Raw genomic sequence first — 23,099 nt, forward strand, 5'->3', positions numbered from 1 at the left:
TTCCAACAAATTGTAATGACTTTTCTATGTAATGTAAAAATTTTCCCACAAAATATACACAATTTCCCACGAAATGTATAGACTTTCTTACGTAATTTTCCGACTTTCCAACAAAATTTATTGATTTTTTCACATAATGCACATACATTACCATTCTCTCAAAAAAGTACGGACTTTACTATATACTATACACAATTTCCTACAAAAATGTAAAGATATTTAGAAAAAATGTACAAATTTTCCAATAAAATTTACAAATTTTCTTACAATATGTACTGAGTTTCCTGATCGCCCATAAAATGTACCAACTTTATGAAGAGAACGTAGAGAATCATGAAGGAAGAATGGAGATTGATGTATCAGTTCTAAATGCCTTAGAGCCACCTCCAGACTTGGAGAGGTTAGAAATTGGTCGGCACTGGAGCACCACAATGTTCCTTGTTCCCTAATTGGATGATGTCCCTAGCCAAATTGAAAGTTCTTACTCTAAGAGGTGGTGAAAATTTAGAACGTTTACCTCCTTTGGGAAAGCTTCAGTTCCTTGAAGATTTATATATAGGTTGTGGTAATGGTGACTCTTTTCCATTCAAAAAGGTGGGTGTTGAATTTTTGGAAATAGAATCTGAAAACAAAGAAAGACAGCATAATCAAAATATTCCCAAATTTGAAAACTCTCCAGTTTTTGTTTTTGGACGAGTGGGAAGAATGGATTGGGATTGGAGGACAAGATGAGGAAAATTGTATTATTATAATGCCCTGTCTTCAAATGTTGGAAATTCGCATCTGCCTAAAGTTAAAGTCGCTGCCGGACTTCCTTTTTAAAACTTCATTGCAGAAGTTTTGGATTATTTAAGTTTACCTTCAACCTCTCCCCTCTCCAATTGTTTACAGCCCAATTAACTATCTTCTCCCAACCAATCTCAGGATTACATTGTAGGCTGAATTCCATACATAAATCATTTTCCATACTCTTCTTGCAACGTGGCATTCAAAGAATAATGTCTCAGCTCTCTGAATTTGCCCTGAAGAATGGACACAATACATCGCTGCATACTCCCCAATTCACCAATCGATCTCTTGTAAGCAACCTGTGTTTCCACTAAATTACCACAGCAGCTTACCAAGCTGAAGCACAAGAGTAGCAGCCATTCTTTATATGCACCCAAACCAATGGTTACTAATGACAGGATAGATTAAAATGATCATGGATATAATACACATACAGGACAAATTATTTTTTACAAGCCATTATGTACTTATTAAAGGCTGCCCTTTATTATCAAAAGGAATGACCTGACAAAACAACAAACTATGATGATTACACCAAGAATATTAATTTCAATAGTGAAGATTGGAATTTCTGCTCATAATAGCATGCAAAATACCAAAATTTAAGTGTATACATCACAATTAATTGTATCAAACTATATACCTTGAACAATCCATCGTATAAATGGAGTCCAATTAGTCTGCAATCTGGATCAATTATGCCAATCTGCAAAAAAGAAATGAAATAAGAGAAAAATACGTGCTATGAACTTTGACGAATTTTTCACTAAAAACTATAATGTTATAGATGCCCACCTTAAGGAAAAGCAACTTGTTAAAGAGGCATATTTTAGATCAGGTTTTCATCGCCAAGGAATGCTCAGACAGTATACTAAAATCAGGAGTTATGGAGGTCTTATGCAAACTAGATTTGGAGAAAGCTTAGGACCATGTTAATTGGAATTTTCTCATTAATATGTTGAATAGGTGTGGTTTCAGCAAAAAATAGAGAAAGTGGATTTATTTTTGTATCACCAAGGTTTGCTTATCTATCTTAATTAATGGTAGCCTTAAATGATATTTTTAAATAGTTCTCAAGTGCTATGACAAAGAGACCCTTTACCCTTTTTATTATTTGTTATTGTAATGGCTGCTTTGAGTAGAATGATGGAAAAGGCAATGTGAGGGGTTACTAAATCAGACTTCACTTTCATATTTCCCGGGATTTTCCCAGCTGGTGCATAATGGGATATTCTTAACTGCTGTAATTTTTACTTATCAAAAAAAATAAAAAGATTATTCTTTCATAGTTTATGGAAATGATTCAAATCAAATTTGGCCCTTGAGAGTCAAACATTAGTTTGGGGAAGTTAGAATTGGTTCCAGTTGAAATGTGCAGAATGTGTAAGAAGAGTTGGCCGATATTCTTGGTTGCAAAGTGTCAAACTTACCAATGAAGTATCTGGGCCTTCCATTGGGCTCTACTTTCAAATTGAAAACAATTTGAAATACCATCCTGGAAAAGATGGAAAGTGATCTGGCAGGCTGGGAAAAAAAAAAAAATTTTACCTTTCCAATGGAGGTAGAATTACCTAGATCAAAAGCACTTTATCAATTTTACCTACTTATTTCCTCTTCCAGTAAGTGTAGCTCACTGTATTGAAAAATTGCAGCAAGAATTTTTACAGGAAGAGATTGGTGAGATTAAGTTTCATTTAGTTAATGGAACAAAAAATCTGAACCACTCCAATGGGAGGTTTTGCCATCAGGAACTTGATCTTGTTTAATTAGGCACTTTGGGGAAACGGTCATGGCAACATGCTCCAACAAAAGAAGCTTTCTGGAGGAGGCCTGTGGAGAAGAAGTACAATAGCATGTGAGGAGCATGGTGTGCCAATACAGTCGATGGGCCTTGTGGTGTTGGTCAGGAAAGTTTTTTTTTTTTTTTTAAAGAAATAGTGCTTTATTAAAACAAAATGATGTACAAAAAGTCAAAAACCCAAGAGGATACACAGGCAGTGTAGTAAAAAGCCTTCAAGGATCAAAAGTATGATGCACAGGAGGCTTTAGGACAGTATTACTTTTTGAATTTACTTGGTGCTTGATAAATGTAAATTTCGTGGCTGAATTGTTGGTGTACCTATTGTGTAATTCCCATGTACTTGAGTTGCATCCCATTTGCACTTAAAAAAATAAAATAAAATAAAATAAAAAAAACTGCTTCAATAAATACTTATAACCCAGCAAAAAAATGAATAAAGTGATTAGTGAACCTAGAATGAGATAAATACCTGACTGTTGTCTGTAGGACGACCAATACGATCTGAAACATCCCCCATTGCTCTAAACAGGCATAAAATTGTCAGTGCAAAAATTTATTTAAATCCATCCATAAATTACAATGGTTTCATAGAGTAATGAAGGTTTCTCACATATCAAAGAAAAGAAAACAAGATGATGCATATATTCCTGACCAAAAGTTATTATCTGGCACCAACAATTTATGAAGTAATGGAAGTAAGTTCCAAAAAAACAGATAGAAGCAAAATTTTTTATATGTCTTTATATTAAGTGTGAATTTTAAAAATCTTACATCTGGATTACATGTGCTTATTATATCTTCTGTGTTTGCAAAATTTTAATAAAACCAAAAATTAATTGTTATGTCATTGAAAAAAAAAGTTAAAATTTAAAATTTTTGTGATTTAAAATTATGTATAAAAAAATAAGTTTATTGAACGAATAATAAATAACATCTGATTTGAATGAAATTTAATATATATATTAGGAACATGAAAAACATGAAATTCAACAATTAAATTTTCAAAATTCATAAAAAAAATTTATTATATATATGAGAAGTTTAATTAATTTTCTCCTAACTAGTTTACAGAGAAACTTTGTTCATTATTATTATTATACTAAAATTTAACCAAACAAAAGGTACTCAAAAAATGATGCTAGGTAATTGGTGAATTTCTTATTTTTATAATCAATTCAAATTAATTTGTGGGTTCTAATTTACTTAAATGATAAAGTTTTCTTTTTTTTTCCCCCTCAAATAAAGGATTTATGTTCAAATTTAGCCTAAAATCAAATTTTAAATTTCTTTCGGGAACCTTTTAACCACAATCATCGATCCAAAAACAAATTTTAAATTTTTTACAGAAACCATTTAACCACACTATGATGTCCTTACTAAGGACCAATTAACACTCCAAATTGAGCTTTTCCCTGAAACTTAAAATAACTATATTTAAAAATTATTTCTCTAGTTTATACTATTGTTTTGGCAATAATTAAAATGAAAAATAGAACAAGGACCAAAGCATAATTTTAATAATTGCTCTCTTCTCCTTTCATTCGATTAGTCTATTCTATTATGTTCAAGTTAAAATCATTTTTTTACTTTATCAAAAACTAAAAAATTAAAAGCATTTTTAATTTATGTTATTTTATTTTCAGATATATATATATATATATATTTATATATGTGTACAAGCTTTGGGCCGCAGTACTACTTGTTGGGTCTTTCTAACATCATTCATAGGCTTTGTGGGCTTTGACTGTCAATACCTTCTAAATGTCCCAAATAGAGGAGAGAGATCAAAAGGTAATCTAAAACAGTAAAACACAGAACATGTATTCAACAAGTTTCAAAATAGCAATCAAGAAATACAATGAGACCAGATTTTCTCGTGTGTGTACAACAGAGCAGGAGATACAATAATTACATAAGCACACAATTACAAATAAAAAAATAATTGGTCAGTGCCAAAACTTTCACACGTGACTTGTTACTATAGTTAAGTTCTGCAACAATATGGGCAGTCACCACAATTTCCAAGCAGGCAGAGTGGAAGCTATGGGAACATGGCAAGCGTATATGCGCGTCTCCCTCTACAAATGTCTCCAGACATATACTACAATCCTGTGAAGCTCTTGATACCGCCACTTCAACCTTGCTGCTGAAAACCTCCAGGTGCAAGCAATCTAGAGCCTCCTGACTGAGACCAGGTGGCTTCTTCTTTGGTTTTAACAATAATTGTAGCCTCTCACAAGATGAGAGTTAAAATCGTAAACCGTCACTAACCCACTTATAATACTCTGAAAATGAAATGATTAAGAAAATTTGCAAATTATTAAGTTGATGAGCCTTGATTTAAATCACACTTCCTTCTCTCACAAGTGTGGGTGAAAGGTAAAATCATCGGATGAAAGCACATTAGATATATTTGTAATTTACCAATCAAGTAAAAATATAAAAATAAACCCTCTACTTGTGCTGGCCTTTAATGCCTTAGTAGTGACCCATGTTTCCCTGGGTGAGTTCAACGTAGCAACTGGGGAAAAACTTCTAAGCAACCTATGCCAAAAGTTTTCCTTTAAATCATTAACCGCCTATCTTACCCAATACCAATATACAGATCCATCTACGTGTTTAAATTAAACTTGTGATAAACTAATAATTAAGCAATCATCAAAATTTAAGACATGATCATTCAAACAAATGGGGGGCTAAATTATCAATTTTGGAAATCAAATCCCTCTTAATAGAATTAAGATACTCATCTATACATCATTTCATTTATTCCATGGAACTAGTGCACATCCAAACAGCAGATTTTGAAAATTGGATTTGGCACACCAATCAATTCCATGGCTATCCATGATCTGACAACAGACTAAAAGATTTTGACACACAAAATAAAATCGTATATACAAATGTGAACTGAATATAAGCACAAGAACGTCTCATCATGCAAAAAATGGAGTATAACCAGAGGAATGTTCAGACCTTTTCTTCTCTCCTTGCTCCCTTCGCAGTCATTATCTGTTTCATCAATACTCCTTGACCGATTCCTGGAAATAGACTGAGTAAGTAAATGGAATTTTGATCAGTAGTAAATAGGCACGAGCACAAAAAAAGGCCCTTGGCTTGAATTGGCACCTCTTTCTTTTGCTTTCTTCTCGTTCTCTTTTTTCTGATTGCTCCTTCTCTTTCTGCCTTTTGTAATGAAGCTTATCCGCACATCTATTGAGAACAATCAATAAAATAAAATAAAAAACCATTATAACATGTTTATACATCTTAAATTATGTTGTCATCACAAATTCATAAGTAGACTAATAGAATCAGCAAAAGCCAACTCACCTCTCACAAGTTACCAATTTCACAAGTGCTTGTTTGTTTTCTCCAGCTTCAGAATAACTAAAGTTGACCTGCAATGTAACAATCAAGTAAGATAAGATACAAAACTTAAATGGATAATTTTAGATACTGTTGATAATATAGCTGGATGCTTGTACAGAGGCGCATATATAGGGAAAAATTAACAATAAATATTATCTTCCTCTTTTATCTCAATCTTCTAAGCATAAGGAAAGATGAAAAGAGATCAGTATCACTCATCCCATATGTGCTTAAAGTAGACTTTAGAACCAGTAAGATAGCAGTATGATGCGTAGCATAACATGGACATTAATACAGAATGTGCCAAACTGCCTAGATGCATAATGAAATTCCAACAAGAGTATAGACAAGTTTACCTTCTCATTGTATGAGTGATGCTTAACATCCACACCAATGTATATACATACATGCACCACAAACAAGCACTTAATATTTTATAAAACTTCATAGGTCTCAAAAGAGTTACAAAATATAACAATGGCAACATGCTTCCTTTATGTAGAAATTAATCCCAATGAGTTCAGCCACAAAGGAGTCAAGTAAATTAATCTTTTACCACTTAATCATTTAGAGGTGGGTGGGATTGTTACACCATGAATCATATATGACTAAAGCCTTTATAGGCATGGTCAAAGGACTCAAAATTGCAGCTGCTAATAAAAAATGAGAAAACAGTGAAAGCATGACGAGGCCTCTGACAATATTAATATGCACAAACAGAAAGATTTTATTATACATAAAATTTGACAATAATATTTTCCATTGTAACTGCCAAAAGTTAGACCTCCAAGTCTAATCCCATTCATGCAATGACCAAGCACGACAGCAAATTTGAACAAAGAATGGAAACACTAATAAATTGATAACAATGTCTAAAGAGGATGATAGTAAATTATAAAAGTGACGATTTTTTTATCTTTTCATTCCACCATGAAGATAACACCATTTAAATTCTTTAGATCCTCACCCCCATATTGGTTGGTGTGTAAACAGTGTGAAATTCAGTAAAATTGCATCACAAGACCTGTCACCAAATAAACTGCTCATTGCAACTATACACATGATCAGAAGTGGTCTCTCTCCTTACCCACCCTCTTACCTCCCTCAAAACCAATATTCCATGAAGAAATGAACTGGTAATAACTAATTGAATATATTAATTGTAAAATAGAGAAAATCCTTTAAAAAATAATCTCACAAGAAATTTCAGTATTGGTTCTTAAAGTTGCACATGCATGGTCAAAAGACTCACAGCTGTTACCTAGCATTGCCAGAACGATAAATACACTTCACTATTTTTTATTGATAACTTACACACGCACTTAGTAGGTTGTGAACCCATAACCTCACTCTCCACTCATACTTCTGAGAGGAGGAAGTATCATTTGAGTGAGGACTCATTCACAAAAACATAAATAAATGAGATTTAAATTCATCCAAAGCCGTAAGAGAAATTTTCATAAACCAACAAAAAAATTTCCATACCCATAAAATGCTATAGAGATCAATGATGTTACTAAAACACTTGCCTCATTGCTGGCCAAGTCATCTTTTTCATCACAGTGTTTGTTACCACATATGAACTGCCCTGACAAAAAGGGTAAAAAATCAATTCTAAACTCAAGTCCATACCCTACTACAAGATTTATTTTAAAATATAACAAGAATGAATAAACTTGATAATACCACAATGCAATAATTTAATCAAGCAAGGGAGGAAGACTAAGTTTTCAGGAGGTGTTAAGATTAGTAATCAAAATATTTGGTCAAACCTAAAAAATTCAAATCGGAAATCGAAATTTGGCTGGAAGTTGGGAAAAGCTGGGCCAGGTGGGTTGGACTACAGGGGTGCTCTCTATTAGCAGGCTAAGGGGTTAGAACATAAAATCCCTCCAAGGAATCATTAACAGACAAAAATGAAAAAACATCATTACTAAAATAACAAGGGGAAATAAAATACCTTTCCCAGATATGACTTCCTTCTCTGCCCTCCATCTCAGACCAATCTAGACAGAAAATTTTAGATAATAAGTCAAAAACTTATTGTATGTATTTAAACACTAGGTATGAACGTATCAAACAGCAATTAAACAAGTCCCTTTTTTCCCAGAACAGTAACCTATATAGTAAAGCTGATAATGTCTCCAATTTAAATGTCCAAATACTAAGCAAGATACAACAAAGTAGTTCAGGTCATATGGGATACTCAAAATCATTTTTTAAATCCCAACTAAAGAAAAATCACTTCCACTTTCTTTGACTTCCCATAGTTTCCTGTAGCTTATTTGCTAAATTTGAGGCAAAAAGATAAAAGTCAACTTATTTTTAAAAAACCTAGGGTTTTTTTTTTTTTTTTTTTTGGAACGAGCGTTTTTTTGCTTTTTTAGAAAAAACCTAGGACAAAATCCTAACATACACCCAGTGCTATCTAGCAAAAAATTATTTAAAAAAAAGAAAAGAAAAAGAAAATCTGGTTGATTTCCCCTGCAAGATAATATAGCTTTTTTTCCTGTTGATAAGTAAGATGATGACACAGCTCATTTCGATTTCCTTTTTATTAATAAAAACATTTTTTACCCTCTTCTTAAAAAGGTGCAGTTATACTAACACAGATCGTATAGGATTCAGATATATGAACCAAAAGGCAAGCCATGACTGGTGCGTGCATCTTGTCCCTTTCAGGATAGTTACATGTACTAAAGACAGCTCTACCACTAATCTACAATAACTAGGCAAGCATATTGGAATTCAAACTTACAGGACAAAGGGAAGAAAAGTAGAATGAAACAAAAGGAAACATAGGAAGCTAACCTACTTAACACTTTGTTTGTATGACTAGAAAATTCACTGAAGACGAGCTTCAAAAACTCTAAATTGGGCTATTACAAGCTTTAGTCCAAATACATCTAAATAATAAATCAAATTTAAAAAGGTTATAATCACCAGAAATAGGCCTCTTAATATGGTGATGGAACCATCACAGACAAACTATCCACTGTAAGCACGCTCATATATAAATAAAAGAAAGTTCTTCTAAAGAGACTAAAATTTTAAAAGCATCAAAGTGAAGGTTCATCAGTTCAGTTAAACTTCAAAGTAGGAAAGATTACAAATATATATACTGAGTAAACAATCACCTTGCCAGTTTTGTAATGTGACATGTCCGCAATGCAATATCTTCAATGAGTTGAAGGTAGTGAAGGAACAAAAAACAGTTTCTACATATAATATGGTAGTAGCAACCAAACACTTAGAGAACAGGCTCTCAAATTTAAAAAAATCAAAACAAGTAGAAGAAATATCCCAGCAGGCAAGCAAAAAGGATACTAAAAGCATGTCCATTTAATTTGTTCTTTCCATTGCAGAACATTAGACCTTAACCAATATACCTCATGGTCAAAGTACGTTCACCTAAATTTATCAAAGGTATGCTCATGAATTACAGTTACCATATAATTGTTACCTCACATGCGACTCAGTTGTTTTATGGATCAATGGAGTGAAATGACAGAAAACAGAGGATAGAGGAAAGCAAGGAACAGCTAATATGAAGTGAGCAAGTATGCATTTGCATGAGGACAGGTATGTGAATCCACTGGCAATGAGTCAGGCTCACTTGTGGCAGTGATGAGTGATGTTCTATAGGCAGGATTTTCTGGCCATCCCATGAGAATTAAATGAGTCACTGTAACCCAGTTTTTACACATAGAGGTCCATCTAAAAGTGGAGTCAGAGAAGAAAAATGGATCCATCATCAGACCTGAAAATATGGTATCAGATTGATTGATTCAATACTTTCATAACTTCACCATCAAAAGCATTGGTGGCAGTCAATCTTGGTATTGCGCAGATGTATCATGACAATTTTGGCATAAACATATTATTGATGACAAAATATAGATAATAATTTTCATGTCATGTCCAGACTCACCCTTGGAAAATTCCAAATTGCATATCACAGTAAGCATTGACCTGTTTGCAGAAAGAGGCACCCCTCTCAACCTCTGCAGAATCCTAGCCCTTACAAGCAGCACAGCTCCAGGAAGCCGTCCTCATTTTCAATCAACCTTGGCCTACTTGTGCTGCTTAAATTTTCTGTGTTGGCACTGTTGCTTGAAACAAATTGACTTGTACTTTGCTCAGGTCGAACTGCCGCACACTCCTTATCCAGCCAACACAATATAGAAAATGAGGGGAAAAAAAGTATGAAACTCTAGGCACTGAGCCACTGTACAGATTGATTTTGAATCTCATGCTTTCACCACACTGAAACATAAACAAAACCACCATTATGACTTAGTATCCCAGGTTCATTTTTTAAGGAAAGTATTTTCTCCCCTGAAATTCACCCCAATAATATAGATACCAATTAAACATTGGGTTAAAGAAAAAACTTACATAAACACTCAAATGATGAATATGTCACAAATGAATCTCACATAACCAGTTGCTATTCCTCGTACTTTTCACTCAAAATATGTACTATGCAGAGATGGGAAAATAGAAAACTAAAAAGAGAAGCAGCTCATGCCACCTTTCTAATTTTATGCCCTTCTCCCCTAAAATTCAAAAAGTCCGTAGCTTACAAACAAAGTAACAAAACCAAAGTACTTGTAGTATAATTTTTAGAAGAAATAGATAATGGCTCCTAACTAGATGTTCAGTGCATTGTGGCACATACTTTTCTCCAGGGTGCTTAATGGCTCTTGACCTGGGCTTTTATCTTTTGTAGTTGGGTCTTCACCCCTCAAATCAGGTTCAAGAATTTGTTTTGACACAAAATCAAAAGCATATTTGGTTAATTTACATGGAATAGAAATAGATATTTTGCTTTTGGATGAAACTTTGCTATTTACATGGAAATTAACAAATGAAGGAATTTAAACTGCCATGATTTAAAATCCTATTTATCACAAATTTCATTGTTTGGTTAATTCACACTTGATTCCAAAGAACCAGACCAAAAGTAGTGAATTATTGCTAAAATTGAGATCAAATTTCAATAAGTTATCTGACACCAACCCAAAGAACCCTACCAATCCCCCAAAGAACCCTACAAAGGAATCACATACAAATAGAGAAACTATGATGCCTATGTGTCACTTTACTTACAAAATAGAAATAGGATCTTAGATATTTTGGGAGTAAATTAACTGCCCTTGATGGAGTTTTTGAATTCCCCACTAAACCATCCAACAATTCTTCTAGCTTGAGAATCTCAAGGATAAATGATATCAATCACTAAGTTGCTGCTACAAACTGTAGGCACATCAATTTCAGCTTTTCCACCTTCTGCATTTGACAAATCTAACTATTAAGAATAAACCCCAAAGATAACCAATGAAAATTGGAAATCAAGTTCTTAATATCATCATAACAATTAATTGTCTTCCTCTTTTTCAACAACAATCTTTACTAGTGGTGCTTAGTGATTATTTGATTACTTCCATTTTCAAATGAAAATTATAGATTTTGATAAACTGACATCTCAAGTCAAAGATATCAGTAGTTTATAATAATATCATGAACAAATTAAGGTCTTTAAATGGCATGAATATTGGCAAAGTCAAATCCATTTCAAAACCTCCTGCTCTATCAAATTAAGGATGGCATAAGCATATAAAGTCATGCCTACTGAAGTTTGAATTTTCAGAATTGGTGCTGGCTAGTAACGGACTAATAGACAAAAATCCTAATACTCGCATATTATGCTAACAATGGAGAAATGGAATAAAACTCAAAATTTTTAAAAATGGTATGAGTAGCTTCATTATCAGAGAGAGAGAGAGATTATGCGATGAACACGTAACTGCTTGTTTTCATAATTTGTCTAAAAATTGAAATAGGTTTTTCACAATTTCTTTCATCTATTCTACATTTACTTCGGTTAGATTCTATTCAAATTATGTTGGTACCAAATCCAATGAATGAGCATCCAAAGATGCAAATGAAACAATGCAACTAAAAAAAAATAAAGAGACGTACCTTGGCTTCAAATGCTAATTAAATGGAATGGGAACAATGAAGAAGAAAATTGTTTCAAGGTTCTTTTTCAGATGGAGGCATATTTCTTCTTCCAAGTTCGATCAAGATTTTCTCAATTTCTTCGATGGAGAATACAAATTGATGTCAGAATCATCATCACTGACAAAGTTATGGGCCATTGAAGAAGAACCCAAATGAAACCCCACACTGGCAGTTGAGCCAATTCCCAAACCTGGCAAACCCAAGCGTAATTTTGGCAAAGAAATGCGGCTAGTGTCATTAGGGACAGTGTCCTGAGGCTGAGGAGGCGGATAATTTCTTCCCATGGGAGAAGTGCACAATGACAAACTCAAATCACATCCATCATCATGAGAGCCCTCCACAAGAGAGTCAAAATCATTATATGTTGTTTCCATTGAATTCGAATTTGAAAGCTCCAAACAAGAGTTTAAGAGGTGGGGGGAAGGCGTGACAGTGTTTGAAATAGAACAAATGGGAAAGGCAGGTATTGGAGTTGGTGGGAGAGAGTCGGTGGAGAGATCTTGAACAAGTGGACAAATGCATTCAGCATGGACCCCACACCTTAGGATATGAGATACAGCAGCTCCAAATTCAACCTCCACACGATTCCACTCAAATTGATTTAAGTCCTTTGAATAGATGGGACATTCATATAGCTTTAAAAACCATACATGATTACACGTCATATCCATAATCCGTTTGAATCTGTAAGGGATCAAATTAATGAACTTTATCCCATTAATTTTCAAGGAGACGTGAACAGTATCATGCCATTTCGGTTCTAAAACAACGCAGTAATAAAATTTTAGATAATCACAATCACGACCGACCCAGAATGAAATGGAATTTCCAACACTTTGATGATTGAACCACTTTGGAATCTCTGATCCAGGTAGTATAAGTTCATATTCATATTGTGATTGCCAAAATTCTCCAAACTGTTTGCAATAATCAAATTCAAACAAATTTAATAATGTATTTTCGAGAAGGTAAAAGGAGTGTTTTTATATAACATTGAATGAAAGAGAGAGAGAAACACCTGACTGAACAATCTGTTTGATGATTGTGGATGTAGCGAATGGGAGTTTAGTATATACACTCTTCTTATAGATCGTGGAAGCCTTGGAATTTCCAGAAGATACTTACAACATCTTATTCCGAGTGTCTCTAACCTAGTGAACTTAGTGATGCTTTCCGGGATGGTAATAATATTGACTTCATTTAAATATAGACATTCTAATACAGGAAAGTAATCAGACTTCATCAAAAAATCTAATTCAATTAGATTTCCAACATTACTCAGATCTAGATTTTGAACATTGCTTAGATCTAGAAAAGCATATGACTTTGGAAAAGTATTATATTCACACCAGGGTCTCGATTTGCTAGTATATATAAATAGTATCTCAGCCGATGGTAATTTATAGATGATATCTTCAAGATCCACAACATTTTTACAGCAATAACTATATAAACCATGAACCCTAATGATGTCCATCGGCCAAGTGAGACACCATTCGGCGAATAAGAAAGAAAAAAAATCAAGCCTTGAGCAGGATGAAATATCCAAAGTGTTGAGAGATTTCCACGTGAGATGGCTTGGAAAATTTTGAAGTTTTTCACAACTAGAAAGACGCAATTCTTGAAGCTTATCAAGAAATCTAATGGACTCATGACACTCAACTAAATTTTTGCAAAATGAAAGATCCAAGTTCTCTAAGTTTGGGGCACATAAATTAGGTAATTTTGTAATAGACTCACATCTATGGAGGTTGATACTTTTCAAATTCTGGAATTGAAACTCCTGTAAAAAAAAAAAAAAAAAAAGAAATTATGTTCAACAAACTTTAAATTAAAAAATTTTGAACATAATTTTTAAAGAAAACCATACCTGCTTAAATAACTTCTCTAACTGAATGCGACTATGTGGCATCTCGAGTGCAACAAGTTTTTGAGGACAAAAATTGGATGGTAAGGAAAAAGGATAATTAGGCAATTGAAGGAACCTTAATCCGTTGGGGAGATATTTAAGTTCTTCACAAATGTGCACATTATCAACTATAAGAAATTTGAGATTTCTCATCCTTTTGAAAGCTGTAGGTGCCAATGTCACTGTTATTGGTTTATGGAAGGATAACATTATGCCTCGAATTTTGTCTGAACCCTGTTTGGATAGAGAATTGGGTGGAACACATTGCACAATATAATTTGTCAACATCATAACAATTTGAAATTTTAAACAAAATAGGTTAATGATAAACTTATATTTTTCTGAACATTAAAAAAAAAAAAAATTGATTTTATTTTTTTGCTTAAAAAAGAAGAGAAGAAAAAGAAGTTATACCGTATTTTCTGTAAGAACTTCTAAAGCATCATCATAGCACCATAGCCTTGTACGATTTCCTGGCACATTTGATTCTTGTTGAACAATAGCTCTACCCATTTGTTGTAGCAAGTCATGCATCCATAAATTGTCAAATCCAGCACTTATGAGACACTTATCAATAAGTTTTGAAATACCAGAATTCGGATATAAATTGCAAGCAGCTAAGATATCCACAACGTAATTTTTGGACAATCCTTGGAAGAAACATGCAATATCGAGGAAAAGATCTTGTTCATTTTTGTCCAATCCTTCAAAACTTACTTTTAGTATTTTTTGAATTTCATTGTTTGGAATATTCTTATACTTTTCTAATTCACTTTCCCATTCACAAATGCTTCTTCCACGCAAATCGGAGCCTATGATTTGTAGAGCTAATGGAAGGCCATTGGCATAACATATGAATTGATTTGTAAGTTGTAAATAATTTGCCTCAGGTTTGTTTTTATTGAAGGCATGCATACTAAAGAGTTGAAAAGCTTCATGTCCATCCAATTGCACAACCTTGTAGATTAAAGGATCATTTCCAAGAGTGGTTAGCACATGTTTGTCTCTTGTGGTTATAATAACTCTACTTCCATTAGCAAGCCAATCGCATTTTCCAAGAAAATTTTCTATTTGGCCCAATTTATCCACATCATCAAGAATCAAAAAAATCTTTTTGCATGAAAGTCTTTCCTTGATCACATTGATTCCTCTGGATGTACTGTGCACCTTAAATTCTTTGCTCCCTAAGCTCTCAGAAAGAAGTTGCTCTTGTAGTTTGATTATGCTACAATTTGTTCTTGAATTTTCTCTGACATTCATTAGGAAGCTACTTCCTTCAAATTGATCAGCAACTCTATTATAAACAGCTTTTGCAATTGTAGTCTTTCCTATTCCCCCAAGGCCATGAATTCCAACCACACGAACCTCATTTGACTTAATATCTAAAAGATTTTCTATGAATTCTGCACGAGAATCTACTCCAATTGGGTATTTAGCAACAAATAACTTTGTGCGATTTAATTTGGTACTTGATACCACTCTAATAATTCCTTGGATAAACTGATATTCAGGAAAACTGCCAATTGTAGAGTACAGTAAACATAGTTAGACTAGCTGGAAATATAAACACAAAAATGAACTAAATTCAAGATGATTAGATGTGTGACTTACAAGTGACACATTTTTTAAATTAAGTAAATGTGCATGTAACTCATAGTCATAGATTTAAGACGGTAATTAATTTGAGACTTAAATGTGCATTTTTTCTTCTTTTGACTCTCTCTCTCTCTCCTCCTAACACTGTGTCACTACCCCTTCTTCTTGTTCTTTGCCTCATGCCACTTGGCATCTTTTAAAAATGGTATGAGTAGCTTCATTATTAGAGAGAGAGATTATGTGATGAACACGTAATTGCTTGTTTTCATAATTTGTCTAAAAATTGAAATAGGTTTTTCACAATTTCTTTCATCTATTCTGCATTTACTTCGGGTTAGTTTCTATTCAAATTATGTTGGTACCAAATCCAATGAATGAGCATCCAAAGATGCAAATAAAACAATGCAACAAAAAAAAAAAAAAAAAAAAAGAGACGTACCTTGGCTTCGAATGCTAAAGAAATGGAATGGGAACAATGAAGAAGAAAATTGTTTCAAGGTTTTTTTTTCAGATGGAGGCATATTTCTTCTTCCAAGTTTGATCAAAATTTTCTCATTTTCTTCGATGGAGAATACAAATTGATGTTAGAATCATCATCACTGACAAAGTTATGGGCCATTGAAGAAGAACCCAAATGAAACCCCACACTGGCAGTTGAGCCAATTCCCAAACCTGACAGACCCAAGCAAAATTTTGGCAAAGAAATGTGGCTAGTGTCATCAGGGACAGTGACTTGAGGCTGAGGAGGCAGATAATTTCTTCCCATGGGAGAAGTGCATAGTGACAAACTCGAATCACATTCATCATCATGAGAGCCCTTCGCAGGTGAGTCAGAATCAGTATATGTTGTTTCCATTGAATTCAAATTTGAAGGCTCCAAACAAGAGTTTTAAGAGGTGGGGGGAAGGCGTGACAGTGTTTGAAATAGAACAAATGGGAAAGGTAGGTATTGGAGTAGGTGGGAGTGTCGGTGGAGAGATGTTGAACAAGAGGATAGATGCATTCAGCATGGACCCCACACCTTAGGATACGAGTAACACCATATGATGCGTGAAATTTAACCTCCACATGATTCCGATCAAGATTTAATTGTTCTAACCAAGGACATCAAATCCCTTAAAAAACCATACATGATTACACGTCATACCCGTAATTGCTAATGAAGGAATCAGACCAGTCATAATCATTTTCCCATTTAAATTCCAGGAGTCTTGAACAGTAACCTTCCAAAGCTGTTCATTCGGTTCAATAACACAGCGAATAAATTTTTCATAATCACGACCGACCCAGAATGAAATGGAATTTCCAACACTTTGATGATTGAACCATTTTGGAATCTCTGATCCAGGTAGTATAAGTTCATAACCCTTTAAATCATATCGATTTTGTGGTGGTTGCCAAAGTTCTCCAAACTGTTTGCAATAATCAAATTAAAAAAAAATTAATAATGTACTTTCGAGGAGGTAAAAAGAGTGTTTCTATATAACATTGAATGAAAGAGAGAGACAGAAATACCTCTGAACAATTTGTTTGATGATTGTGGATGTAGCGAATGGGAGTTTAGTATATACACTCTTCTTATACATTGTGGAAGCCTTGGAATTTCCCGACGATACTTGCAACATATTATTCCAAGTGTCGTTAATCTAGTAAACTTAGTGATGCTTTTCGGGATGGTAATAATATTGATTTCATTTAAATATAAACGTTCCAATACAAGAAAGTAATCAGACTTCATCAAAAAATCTAATTCAATTAGATTTCCAACATTACTCAGATCTAGATTTTGAACATTACTTAGATCTAGAAACGCATATGAATTTATATAAAAACAATAATCACACCACGGTCTTGATTTGCCAGTATATATCCATAATGTCTTGGTCAGTGGTAATTTATAGATGATATCTTCAAGATCCACAACATTTTTACAACAATAACTATATAAACCTTGAAAGCGGAAGGCACGTCGACTAAGAGAGAGAAAAAAAAATCAAGATTTGAGCAGGATGAAATATCCAAATTTTTGAGAGATTTCCACTTGAGATGGCTTGGAAGATTTTGAAGTTTTTCACAACCACAAAGATGCAATTCTTGAAGCCTATCAAGAAATCCAATGGACTATTCGTAGCATATCATAAATGGGTGCTGTGAATTCAATGATATAATCAATATTATCCCACCAAAGATCACTTAGAATCATATCTTTCACCTTTTGAGGTTTTCCAACGTCATCCTCCCTATAAGAAGCCCATTGGTCACTAATAGCCATGGCTTGAAGGCATCTTTTTATCAACTTCAACCTTTTCAATGTTACAACCACCGAAGCAAATCTAGTATCAGCAACTTGGAGCAATTTTAATGGACAAAATTCATTAAACATTGCCAACCTCATAGAATGGTTCATGATAAAAACACGTATGAAGGATGCATCATCAGCAACACGTGTAATCCAACTACATTCCTCATATGTAACTTCATTCTTTTCAGTGTTTTTTGCTGCACAAATATTCTTTAAAGCTAAATTGAGAGTGTGAACAACACAAGGTGTCCAAAATATTTTAGGATACTCACCCTCAATAAGAGCTCCAGCAGCCTTCATCACATCAGCATTATCAGTGATGACTTGGACAACTTTTTCATGTCCAATCTCTTTTATAGCATCCTTCAACACCCCAGCAATGTAATGCTTGTCTTTGAACTCACCTGACCCATCAATTGCCTTTATAAACACTGGACCCCCATCTGATACAACCATAATATTAATAAGAGGCCTCCTTTGTGGATCTGACCATCTATCAGAAACTATACTTATACCATTTTCAAGCCAAGAGTCCTTAATTGGTTTCAAAAGTCTTTCAACATGAGCTCTTTCCTTTTGCAAAAGTGTTGTTCTCAAAGCATTGTATCCAGGAGGAAGATAACCCGGAATGCTATGAGTAGCAGCAAATGCATAGGAACTACGATAATGTGGGTTCCTTGCAAAGTTAAACAGAAGCCCACCAGTGTAAGACATCCTAGCAATTCTACTATCCAAATCATGTCTAGCATTATTCTGAAATGCTTTCTCCAAAGTAGTATTCATAGTCACCTTCCTCCTCTTAGCATCAACCGGATTTGTACTATGACTACTATCACTCCCTTCTTGTCTCCGAAATGGGGAAATAGGTATCCCACGGCCTGGGGGAGGTGGGGGTAAGGGAATTTGACTTCTCTGTTCTTGCTCTAACTTATTAGTCTCAACTTGATCATGCATTCGCTGCATTTCCAACCTATGACTCTTTGACACATTACGGCATGCTCTAATACCTTTGCCAGAAATTTGTAATAAATGAGCCTTAACCCTAGAATAGGATCCCATAAAAACTATATCACAATAGTTGCACTTAAAATATGTGCTTCCACCAGATTTAACAGATGCACCAATTGGTTTTTCTACTTTAGTCACATACTGCCAAAGAGGAGATTTAGCATTTGACACTTCTTGTGAACTTTCTGTGCTATTAACTTCGTCCATTGTAAATTCAATAGATTCAATTTAACCTACAAATAATAACTATTAACTAAATAAATTAATGATAAATCAAACCAAGTTCACAGCAACAAAACACAGCAGCCAGGTTCACAGCAAAAAAACACAAAACCACAGAACCAAAAAAACCCTTTAACTCCCATAAATAACCTACAAATAATAACTATTAACTAAATAAATTAATGATAAATCAAACCAAGTTCACAGTAAAAAAAACACAGCAACCAGCCAACCAGGTTCACAGCAAAAAAACACAGAACCCTTTAACTCCCACAAACCACAAATCACAAATCACAGGTTAACAAAACCCTTTAACTCCCACAAGAATTGAAAAAACAAGCAAAAAAACACAGCAAGCAGTCAAGCACATAAATTTTCAGATTCACAAATTCATTTCTAAGCAATTTGAAAGAGAGAAATCGTAAAGAACAAAGAATAAAAATTCAAGAAAAGAGCAGAGAGAGCACACTTGAAGGCTGAAGCAGTGTAGTGTGCACACAGCACTCACAGAGAGCTCAGAACACAGAGAAGAGAGATGAGGGACGGAGCACACAGAGAAGGGAGATGAGGGACGGAGTGAGAGAGGGTGTTTGGGAGTTTTGGACGAAGTGTGAGGGTCTGAGGGGGTCTGGGTATTTAGGTTAAGTCAAACGGTGCGTTTTGCACCTTTTTTTTTTTTTTTTTTTGAATTTCGGCCTGACTCAGCCGTTTCGGCCGATACAGGCCGATACGGTCGATACGGACCGAGTCGGCCCGATTTGGGCCGCGTCGGCGCCGATTTCAGCCGCGTCGGCCCGCGTTAGCCCGATTCGGGAGTTGCCACGTGGCACGACGCGGCACGGACGCGCGGTCTGCGGCGTCCCTCCCGCGTCGCCGCGTCCCGCCGCGTCGGACGCGGGTGCGCTGGCCTGAGAGCCGCATCCGTGCATCCCAGGTTGTAGAGCATAGGAAACATAATTAGACTAGCTAGAAATATGATTCAAGATGATTAGATGTATGACTTACAAGTGACACATTTTTTAAATTAAGTAAATGTGCATGTAACTCATAGTCATAGATTTAAGACGATAAGTAATTTGAGACTTAAATGTGCATTTTCTTCTTCTTTTGAGTCCTCATTCTCTCTCTCTCTCTCTCTCTCTCCCTAACACTATGTCACTACCCCTTCTTCTTGTTCTTCGCCTCATGCCACTTGCCGCCCTTTCATCCTATGTCACTAACCCATTTATAATACTCTGAAAATGAAACGATTAAGAAAATTTACAAATTATTAAGTTGATAAGCCTTGATTTAAATCACACTTCCTTTTCTCACAAGCGTGGGTGAAAGGTAAAATCATAGGATGAAAGCACATTAGATATATTTGTAATTTACCAATCAAGTAAAAATATAAAAATAAACCTTATGTTTGTGTTGGCCTTTAATGCCTTAGTAGTAGCAGTGCTCTTAGTGCCTTAGTAGTAGCAAATATTATCATAATAAAATATTTTTGTAATTTGGTATTTAGCGGTCATAACAAAACCATTAGAGGTTTGAAAGCTATAAAAAGACACAGGATTAGTGATTAGATACGTACCCATCCTCATAATGCCACCCAGACAAACTAGCTGCTTCATATAAAGCTGCCCTCCACCTCAGCACTTTCTCTATGTTATTCTCGAATTTTTTTTCATGTGTAGTTAGTGCTAATCCAAAACTACCTTCCTGTTTGCGTAATTCAGATGGATCCACTTTGTAAAAAACTGGTAAAACTTTTTGTCCATTTTTCTTACATTCAAGAATCTCGGTAAGTTCTTCGAGACACCAAGTGGAAAATGCATAGTTTTGAGAGAATATGATAATTAAAATCATTGATGATTTAATGGCTTTGATAAGTTCCGCTGAAATTTCTTCACCTCTTTGGAGATCTTCGTTATCAATGAAGGTCTTGAAACCTTTGTCCCACAGGGCTTGATATAAATGGCCAGTAAAACCATGGCGAGTATCTTCACCTCTAAAACTCAAGAAGACGTCATAGTCCCCCTTGTGAGTGGAAGAAGAAAAGGAGTCTCCCTCATTGGTCGGGAAAGCCGCCATCAAGATCTATGAGGAGAAGATTGGAAAGATCAGAGATGTGATGAAATGAGAAGTACAAGAGATGAGTAAACCACACCAAAAAAAAAAGTTGTCTTTTGACAAAGAGCAATTTGAATGGAACGCTCAGGTTGAATGAACAATTAGGAAGGGGAACAGGAATGAAGGCCTTGGAAAAGAGGCTTTAAATCAACAACAACATAAAGAAAGACCCAAATGCAAATTGAGAAAAAGGGAAAAGCTGAGAGTAAGTACCTGTAGAGTGGAGAAAGATCAGCGATGAGGCTTGGGTCGGTAACAGCTCGGCGATGGGGCGTGGCTTGCGTGGGTCGGCGATGGAGCGTGGGTTGGCGATGGCTTATTGAGCTGAGCAGAAAGCTTCGGTGAGGATGATGGATGAACGGAGCTGAACTTCGAAGATGGGTGAGAAGGACGATGAATCAGGGGCGATGGTGAAAAAGAGCAATTTGAATGTAACGCTCAGGTTGAATGAACAATTAGGAAGGGGAATAGGAAAGGCCTTGAGTTAAAGTAGAAATTGCAAACCAGTGTTTTTTGTTTTTGCCTCACCGTCTTTATTCCATAGAAAAAGCAAAAAAGAAAAAAAAAGAAAAGAAAAAAAGAAGGTAGTTTTAGACTTCCTCTTCCTCCAAGTTTCCGTGCTGCAATCTTTCCAATCGACGGTCCCACGCTGTTTCAACTTTCCTTCCAACAAGTTAGAGTTGATTTGTTCCATCACATTTCACTCTCACGTGTAATAAGATTCTTATTGGAAACTCGGGAGGTGAGATAAATTAGCTGGGTTAAGATTGAAAAGTTTTGTAATTATTAATTGATTTTTTATTTTTAATAATATTAATAAGATTAATGTTATAGTTATAAATTATTTTTTAATATTTTTATAAAATATTGATATGATTAATTTCTTATTAGTTTTCATCTAGATCCATTAATAATATCACTTTTTATTTATCAATAATTAATTATTTACATTTGTGTTAAAACCTCTTCAATAATAATCAATCACCACATCAACAATTTGTAAATTTTTTTATAAAATAATTTGTATCTCTAGTATTATTTATATTAATAAATATATCGAAGATAAGAGTATTAATTATCGATGATTCTATTTTTTTTTTTTATAGAGTATCAATTATTTTTTTACAAAATTTCTTTCAAAACTAATTTGGAAAGAAACTCTTTAAATTTTTCATATGTCTTTATATTAAGCGTGAATTTTAAAAATCTAGTTTTTGGATTACATGTGCTTATTATATCTTCCGTGCTTGCAAAACTTTAATAAAATAAAAAAAATCAATTGTTATATCATTAAAAAAAGGTAAAATTTCAAATTTTTGTTATTTGAAATTGTGTATAAAAAAATAAGTTTATTGATCGAATAATAAATAACATCTGATTTGAATGAAATTTAATATGCATATTAAGAATATAAAAGACATGAAATTCAACCATTAAATTTTCAAAATTCACAAAAAAAATATATTATATATATGAGAAGTTTAAATAATTTTTCTCCAAACTAGTTTACAAAGAAACTTTTTTCATTATTATTATTATACTAAAATTTAACCAAACAAAAGGTACCCAAAAAATGATGCTAGGTAATTGGTGAATTTCTTATTTTTATAATCAATTCAAATTAATTTGTGGGTTCTAATTTACTTAAATGATAAAGTTTTTTTTTCCCCTCAAATAAAGGATTTATGTTCAAATTTTGCCTAAAATCATTGATCTTAAATCAAATTTTAAATTTCTTTGGGGAATCTTTTAACCACAATCATTGATCCAAAATCAAATTTTAAATTTTTGACAGGAGCCATTTAGGCACACTATGACATCCTTACTAAGGACCAATTGACACTCCAAATTGAGCTCTACCCTAAAACCTGAAATAACCATATTGAACAATTATTTCTCTAGTTTATAATATTGTTTTGGCAATAATTAAAATGAAAAATAGAACAAGGACCAAAGCA

At 34.1% G+C, this 23,099-nt stretch overlaps 2 protein-coding genes and 1 long non-coding RNA gene across 4 annotated transcripts in view; all 3 read right to left on the reverse strand.

Annotated features, from left to right (window-relative positions):
- Positions 1–1,264: 1,264 nt before the first annotated feature.
- LOC115967264 lies at positions 1,265–3,289 on the reverse strand. 2 transcript variants are annotated; one of them, XR_004086415.1, is made up of 3 exons: positions 3,060–3,289; positions 1,433–1,495; positions 1,265–1,293 (listed from the first exon to the last, which is right to left on the reverse strand). It is a non-coding gene; the product is annotated as an uncharacterized LOC115967264 (long non-coding RNA). The 2 variants fall into 2 exon arrangements; XR_004086416.1 differs by lacking the exon at positions 3,060–3,289 and adding an exon at positions 2,220–2,295.
- A 1,512-nt stretch (positions 3,290–4,801) lies between these two features.
- Positions 4,802–23,099, reverse strand: part of LOC115967258 (TMV resistance protein N-like) — a 35,163-nt gene continuing 16,865 nt past the window's right edge. Inside the window, exons 2-3 of the transcript XR_004086413.1 lie at positions 5,567–5,631; positions 4,802–4,875 (exon numbers count right to left, since the gene is read on the reverse strand). The gene's annotated coding sequence lies outside the window, so the exon portion shown is untranslated. The remainder of the gene's footprint in view (positions 4,876–5,566; positions 5,632–23,099) is intronic.
- LOC115967256 (TMV resistance protein N-like) lies at positions 5,792–21,657 on the reverse strand. Its single transcript, XM_031086317.1, has 13 exons — positions 21,355–21,657; positions 20,603–21,108; positions 14,313–15,414; positions 13,860–14,132; positions 13,008–13,772; positions 11,948–12,906; positions 11,075–11,254; positions 9,894–10,228; positions 9,426–9,722; positions 9,100–9,337; positions 7,923–7,968; positions 5,924–5,991; positions 5,792–5,803 (listed from the first exon to the last, which is right to left on the reverse strand). Exons 2-6 carry the CDS (start codon positions 21,100–21,102, stop codon positions 12,049–12,051), a joined length of 3,498 nt encoding a protein of 1,165 aa, XP_030942177.1. The 5' UTR covers positions 21,103–21,108; positions 21,355–21,657; the 3' UTR covers positions 5,792–5,803; positions 5,924–5,991; positions 7,923–7,968; positions 9,100–9,337; positions 9,426–9,722; positions 9,894–10,228; positions 11,075–11,254; positions 11,948–12,048.

The sequence above is a fragment of the Quercus lobata genome, chromosome 11, assembly GCF_001633185.2.
Source record: "Quercus lobata isolate SW786 chromosome 11, ValleyOak3.0 Primary Assembly, whole genome shotgun sequence".
Lineage (NCBI taxonomy): Eukaryota > Viridiplantae > Streptophyta > Magnoliopsida > Fagales > Fagaceae > Quercus > Quercus lobata.